Source organism: Gouania willdenowi, chromosome 9 (assembly GCF_900634775.1).
Source record: "Gouania willdenowi chromosome 9, fGouWil2.1, whole genome shotgun sequence".
NCBI classification, from domain to species: domain Eukaryota; kingdom Metazoa; phylum Chordata; class Actinopteri; order Blenniiformes; family Gobiesocidae; genus Gouania; species Gouania willdenowi.
This window is the reverse complement of record NC_041052.1, coordinates 38,690,015-38,697,531: the sequence shown is the minus strand read 5'-3', so window position 1 is coordinate 38,697,531 and position 7,517 is coordinate 38,690,015. Positions and strand designations below refer to the sequence as shown.

The window sequence follows — 7,517 nt, the reverse complement described above, 5'->3', positions numbered from 1 at the left end:
GCGTTTATATCTTGTCTTTCACTGTGTTTTTCTGCGATGTTGTAATTCTTTGTATTTTTTATGTGTTCTTGTTTTGTGTATTTTTCTGTCATTTTCTACATTTACTTTGGGGGCAGCTAAAACTTAGACCGAGGGCCGCATGTGGCCCCCGGGGCGCCAGTTGCCTACGTCTGTCATACAGAGTTCAGTCAAATACATTTGAATTAAATAAATATGATGATAATAATCTATCTATGAAAGCAAGGAATTTCTGCATGTGCGCATGTTTGTGAAGAAAATTTCTTGCTGACGTGTTGTCGGTTCGACCTGAAACTTGGATTATTACACACACCCGGAGAGTAAACGGAAGCAAACGGCAACAGGCTTCATCGTACGGGTGATAGTATAACCCAGAGACGAAGTAAATGCGTTCCCATACTGCTGCACAGGCTGTAATATCACCAAGTTAATCATTGTAACGGTTGTTAGAGCTACTATAAATACCAGGGAGCAAATATTTATTCCTGGTGATTGTTTTCCAGAGTTTTACTGGGCTTTATTTACTGGTGATGAGGTCATGTCTCCTTTCCGCTCCACTAAGTGTGTTACTTCAAAATTACAATTAGAATAAAGATGAAAACAGTTCTCATGTGTGGTCTTCTGTGTTACAGCCGACAATCAAAGGTTTGTTGTGTGTTTGTGTCTGTACAATCAGAGCCTTCCCAACCATCAGACCAAAAGCGGAATTAACTTAAGCCGAATAAACCAGTTTTCCACCTAAACCTCAATTCGGGAATTACTATTTCCATGTAAACACGAAACAGAACACTTTAATTCCGAATGATTTAATTCGGAATAACTAATTCTGAATTTTTAAAAAAACATCATGTAACCGTGGCCAATGATATACTAGCAAAGCTCTCAAGTCTCACACATTGGGCGTGAGACACACGCATTTCAACCTGCTGTGAGTGACTGAAAACATGCCAAATGAAGTTATTCTCAGTCTGCTCGCTAAGTTACATCTGTTTGTGTATTAATTACTAACCTTGGATGATAAGCACCCCTACACTAAGAAATGTTAAATGCTAAATAAATAGATTTATTTGTAAGAATGTATGTCTTTTATCAGATTCTACCTAAACCGCTACATTGGTGCAAACTTTGTCAATTTATCATGCACATGTCCCATAGAATTAAACCAGGGAAATTGCACATGCTTTGTACATCCAACATTCAAACTCTACTTAAAGCTGATATCCAGAGTTTCTGAAAACTCTATGTCTCCTTGTTATGTTCCGCGATGCAGAAAAGTCGAGGCGTGGCTTATGTAGATTGGCAGAAGCAGGGGGAGGGAGTGGGGCTGTTTAGGGCGGGACATAGAGACGTTTCTCAGAAACTCCGCATATCAGCTTTAAACTCTCACATGAATACATACCACTGTACTGGTAATAATAATGAACCAATTTCATAATAAAAAATTTTGTCTTTTGTTTCTTTAAAAAAAATATGGTATATCGCATCGTGGGCTTAGTATATCGTCCCACCGTTTATAATAATAGGTGTCAGTTGACCAGTACAGATGTGCGGTGTGTGTGCGCGTGCGTGTCAGTGGGAGGGCTCAGAGGGAGAAGGAGGCTGTGTTGGTTTCAGGAGGAAGAGGAGGAAGAGGAGGAAGCTGCTCGTGGACTTCCTCTCACAGGGATTTGACTGATATCGTCTCTTCGTCATGTGCACACCGTGTTGTGTATCGCAGGTGAGGAGCAGCAGTGTCTGTAAATGTCTGTTCATGTCTGTCTGCTCTTTGTTTGCTTCTGTCTATCGGAATCATAAAGAGTCACCGACGGACGGAGCTCTGTGTTTATCACGTCTGTCTGTCTGTCTGTCTGTACTGGTCACTTCTTCTCAAAGGTGTCGGAGCTCAATTTATGAACTTATCATCAGCCGTTTAATGTAATATAATTCATTTTAACGGTGTTTTCCCGATAACTTGACTGTAGTCTGTCAGCTGCTCGAGACAAAGAGCGGAGCTCCACGAGCGTTACGTGACGTTACCCTGACAGGTTTTACCAGAGCTGTGCATTGCCATCACTCCGACGATACGATTCACGATTTTAATTTCACAATACGATATACATCGCGATATTTTTAAATAAATAAATAAATGAAAATATTTTTGCATATGAATTTTACTTTTTATTTCATTTTTTATTCATAATTATTATTCTTTTTTTTAATTTAATATTTATAACGCAGCAAAAACGTTTGGTCAACAAGTGGGAAGTCATATGCTTTTATCTGGGAACACTTTGGGTTTGATGATGAAAACCTAGAGCAAACATCACGTGCAAGAACTGTTTTGTTTTGTGCAAAAGTGAAAAATAAAATAACATTTTTAGTTGACGAATAATCGTGATTTCAATTATAACTAAAATAATCGTGATTGTTATTTTTTTTTTAATAATCAAGTCACCCTAGAATTAGGGAAATTTTGAAGCAGAAAATCTGAGGCTTTAGACACACAGTGTATCTTTAACTTTAGACTTTAGGATACTTTATTGGCTGTTGCTATTGGTCCGGAACCGGACCTCAGACAATCCTCACTATAGTTCCGGCACTTCCTGTGCTCGTGTCCGTATGCGTCGTAAGCCGAATGCCGGTAGTTCCGTCACTGCCGGACCTGTGTGCTTCTAGCTATACTTCCATCGCCCAGGAAATATCCTATAATGTTTCTTTTTTTTCATATACTGTATGTATTTTTAAAGGTGGAATTTGCCGTGTTAAATATGTTCAAATGAAGATAAAAAAAATGTCATAAGTGGGATTCAAACCCACATCAGCGGAAGGAAGAATCCTTGAGTCTCGCGCCTCAGACCACTAGGCCATCTGAACATGGTGGAAACACAGGCACATTATGCTTATGTTTTTCATAAAAAAAAACTGTGCATATGCGCACAGGAAGTGCCATTGTTGAACTACAGGAGTATTGATCACAGAAATGAAGAAATGGGAAAACATCGTCCATTAGCAGGGACTTAAAAGACACAGAGGAAAATGTTTCAGCCAAACGAGGCGAGTCCTGGTCTTTGTGATCGTTTCTGACCACTAAGTCACCACTGCTGAGCTGGTTTTGGCAGGAACTTATTCTTCATCTTAGGGAAGCTCTCTTCTATTTCCTGTTCTTTTCACAATTTAACGACGGATGGTTACGGCCTGAAGAGTAAATCAAGGCAAACAATAATCACTTTTGTGTCGTCTAATCCTTGTTCCAAAGCCTGGGTTTGGTTTTTCTTTGCCTGCGTTTGTGCTGTTAGCTTCTTAAAGTGAGGCTACTTGTGGAGCTGTGGAGGTCGAGAGCAGGTCCAAATAGATGTGTGGTCTTTTAATTTCCTCTTTGGCTCAAAGGTGCAAATTAGAGATGGGTGGGCCTTGCTTGGGTTAGATCAGAAGGAGGTGGGCGTGCAGGCCCAGTGTGGGATAATTACTAGTGTAGTTTCTCAGTAGGTTTGGGCATGTGTGCCACGCTGGAGACGACGGAGCCTGGATTTAAACTCACTGTTGGTGACTGATGTCCGCATGGATGCCAGGGTTGGCTGTGAGTGTGGGACTGGACTTAAAGCAGGCATGGCAACTGGTGGCCCAGGGGCAACGTGCAGCCCACCCCACAAAATGAATCCAATAACACACACAATGACAGAAGAATGAACAACAATACACACAAGTACTCCAAAAACAGACAAAAACCAACAAAATGACAGAATAAACAAGAAAAATACAGAAAATGACTCGAAAAGCACATAAAACTGCTACAAAAACACACAAACTGACTATAAAAACACATACATTGACAACAAAAACACATAAAACTGCTACAAAATCACAGAAAGAGGAAACAAAATGACTCCAACAACACACAAAACTGCAACAAAATGCACAAAATGACAGAAGAATAAATATATTAACAAAAATACACAAAATGACCCCAAAAACGCATAAAGAACTGTCACAAAAACTCACAAAAGGATTCTAAAAACACATAAAATAACAACAAAAACACACAAAATGACAGAAGAATATTAAAAACACACTAAACAGCGACAAAAACACAAAATGATTAGGAAAATACACAAAATGGCTCGAAAAAGCACAAAACGGCTATTAAATTATACATAAATGGTGGGAAAGCGATATACAAAACAACTCTTTGTTGTTTCCTGTGTTAATGATCAGGTTGGTCATTATTTTAAATGCTGACATGAATTCTAAAAATGTGGCCCTTAGATCAAACAATCGCTTTTTTTGTGGCCCCGCTGTGATAAAAGTTGCCAGTCCCAAATGTAAACTGTGTGGGTTTTGTTTTGTTTCCGTATCTTCGTCTTTCCACAATCAGACGTCATTACAGGCTACTAAACTTTCTGAAATTGTGACAAACATGCTTAATACTGTTAATATAGAGTTACTATTGTTATTAAATGTGTATTTTTTCACTGTAGAAATACACCAAAACACGTGCTGAGAGATTTGATGCTACACTTGCTAAAGCTAACATTAGCACAGCCGTTGTACAGTGAAAAGAGGCTTTAAATGTGATGTTGTCCCAAAACACGCGGGTGAGGGTTTAGTCCGTGTCATGCTGAGATATTTCTATTTCAGGTAAATAGGTCTGTCGTATCGCGAGATTTTGTGCTGACATTTTGCGGCAGATTTGAAAGTAGAATGTGTGATATTGTTCTAAAACAGGGGTTCTCAACAGATCTTGCCCTGGGACCCACAATTTGCCACGGTTATTAAATCGTGACCCACTTTTTTAGAATTCAACCAACCAATTGTAGTTTTTTTTTTTTTTTAAAAAAGCTGTTGAAAACAACACATATATAAACTTTTCAAAAACATAAATCTATATGTTTTCCTGTGCTACATGTATTTCACACCTGTCAAAAGAAAAGTTTTTATCAAAATAAAAGACAAGTCCAACATGAGAGACATTAAGTATTTATTTAATTTTGAAGAGCTGTCCGCACCCCACTTTTGGATCCCAACCCACCAGTTGAGAATCGCTGTTCTAATACATACACGTCAAACTCATTTTAGTTCATGGTCCACAAATTTTATGCAGGAAAACAAGTAATTTCAACATTATTGTGCCCTAGTTTACACTTCTATGTACAGTATATACATGAAATACAAAATATGTAAGAAAGACACAATATCCAAGCAATAAGTGGTAGATATCAATCCCACTTTAAATTTCCTTGATTCTGTGACCAATTTCTATTTAATAAGAGAAATATTATATAATAATTTGAGGAAAATTAAAGGATTTTGTAAGAATTTTAATTTTTTCAACAGTTTAACATGAAAAATGACTGCAATCGTGCGATATAAGCAGCGGGAAAACTGTGAGCCCCTGCAAATGTTGCTGAGTTTCATTTACACAATGATTCATTTGTTTGATTTGTGAAATAAATCTCTAGATTAGTTATATGTCTGGAATTGCCTCTCTACTCTTTTCATGGAATACACGTGTTCTATTTTCCACTTCCTCTCTGGAATGTTTCCGTGGTCAGCAGCAGCAGGAATTGCTTTTCCCACGAGGACAAAACTTGCAACTTTTTCCTTGCTTTTAGCGCAGACTGACTGGTCATGTGACACAGGATGTCTTTATCAAACTTCTTTTTGACTCTGTGACAATGTTGGGTTCAATTATAATTGTAATTGCATAAATATAATTGTAATTTTAAAAATCTGTTGCTGTCATAATCATAATTAAATTGTAATTGACTGTAATTGTAACTGCCATGACATTTCAGGGCTCTACACTAACTTTCTCAGTTGGTTCAATAATCATTAATAACCTCTGTAAAAATTTAAATAGTTTTTTTTTTTTAAAGCTATAGGGAGCCATTGCATAAGAGTCAAAAAGCCACATTAGGCCCCAGAGCCACAGGTTGCAGACCCCTGCCCTTAGAGAACCACAGCTGAACATCTGGCCTGGCATCATAGTCCATCAGTTCTGGTCCCTCCATACTGGTTCTGATGATGTCCTTCTCTTTGGTGTGGAATTGTGTATGCGCTGCGCGTGTACGCTCTCCGCTCGGTGCCCCACATGCACCCCGATCGCCAGCCAGTCTGCTCGTCACGCCCCCCATGCTCTCTGTTGCTCTGCGTGCTCGGACGCCTGTCCCCAGCGTGTATTTGTCCCAGTATCCGTGAACGCAGCACGGACCGTGTCCCTCCCCAGTGTTGGTGCAGCAGCAGTTGTGTGTTTGGGGACATGGCAGCGCGTGTAGTGACCATGTTGGACCCTGATTCACAGGAGGAAGACTCAACAGGACGAGGAAGTTTCCTCCTTTTGGATTTTCACTGGCACTCGTACAGATGCGACCACATGAAATTTTTACTTGCACACACTGAAAAAATAGTCGCATATGCGACCAATTTGGTCGCAGTCTCGAGCCCTGCAATTTTAAGAATTGTCAATTATAATTTAACACAAAACTGGGAACCATGTTACAGGTCTATGTACAGTTCTACACATATGTAGTTAACAATTAATAAAATATGATTCATATCAAGCTTTCCCTTATTTTACCATTTACAAAGAAATGAAATCGAGGGCTATACTGACACAAAAAAGGCTCAGATGCCCACACCAAAAATATTAAATCCTATGTTTTAATTGATTAGGAAGCATAACTAGGTAACCAATAGATAGGAAAGAAATTAGATGATAGATATTTATTTAGAGATGCTAACACAAGATGAAGGTTAACTTATTTGGTTATTTGGGATTAAAGAAACAGCGCTGGGTTGGTTTAAATCCTACCTATCAGACAGAACCCACTTTGTTCATGTTAATAATCTCTCCTTAACGCACGCCAGAGTAAATCATGGAGTTCCACAAGGTTCAGTTTTAGGACCAATACTCTTTACATTATATATGCTTCCACTAGGTAACATTATCAGAGAACTTAATATAAATTTCTATTGCTATGCGGATGATACACAGCTCTATTTGTCAATGAAATCAGATGAAACTCATCAGTTGTGAAAATTCCTGGCTTGTCTTAAAGACATCACATCCTGGATGAGCTGTAAATTTCTTCTTCTTAAAAAGGATAAAACTGAAGTGATTTTATTTGGTTCAAATCACCTCAGAGAGAAATTATCAGAGCAAACATTGTCTCTGGATGGGATTACTCTGTCACACGGCTCAGCTAGTTTAGCACACTCTCTAGGGCCGGGACAACGCATCGACGTAAACAATGACGTAGACGTAGCAAAATATGCGCGCCGATGCGTTGTTTGACCAAAACAAAGATGGCGGCGCCAGAGAATAACTAACGTGTGTGGCTCCGCCGAGTTTCAAAAGTGCAAGGCAGCAAAGGCAGGTACTCGTTTGTCATAGGTCGATGGGACAAGGAGGAAACACCCATCATGACATCAGCGGCAGCAGCAGCAACGCGCGCGCACACACACACACACACACACACACACACACACACACAAAAAGGAAAGTTTTTGTTGGAAAAGCACTT

The 7,517-nt window shown here is 39.2% G+C and overlaps 1 protein-coding gene across 1 annotated transcript in view; it reads left to right on the top strand.

Moving 5' to 3' along the window:
- The first annotated feature begins 1,599 nt into the window (after positions 1–1,599).
- The window catches only part of serinc5 (serine incorporator 5), a 30,026-nt gene continuing 24,108 nt past the window's right edge, over positions 1,600–7,517 (top strand). The window contains exon 1 of the mRNA XM_028458236.1: positions 1,600–1,735. Coding sequence (XP_028314037.1) covers positions 1,709–1,735 — 27 coding nt within the window. The 5' untranslated portion in view covers positions 1,600–1,708. The remainder of the gene's footprint in view (positions 1,736–7,517) is intronic.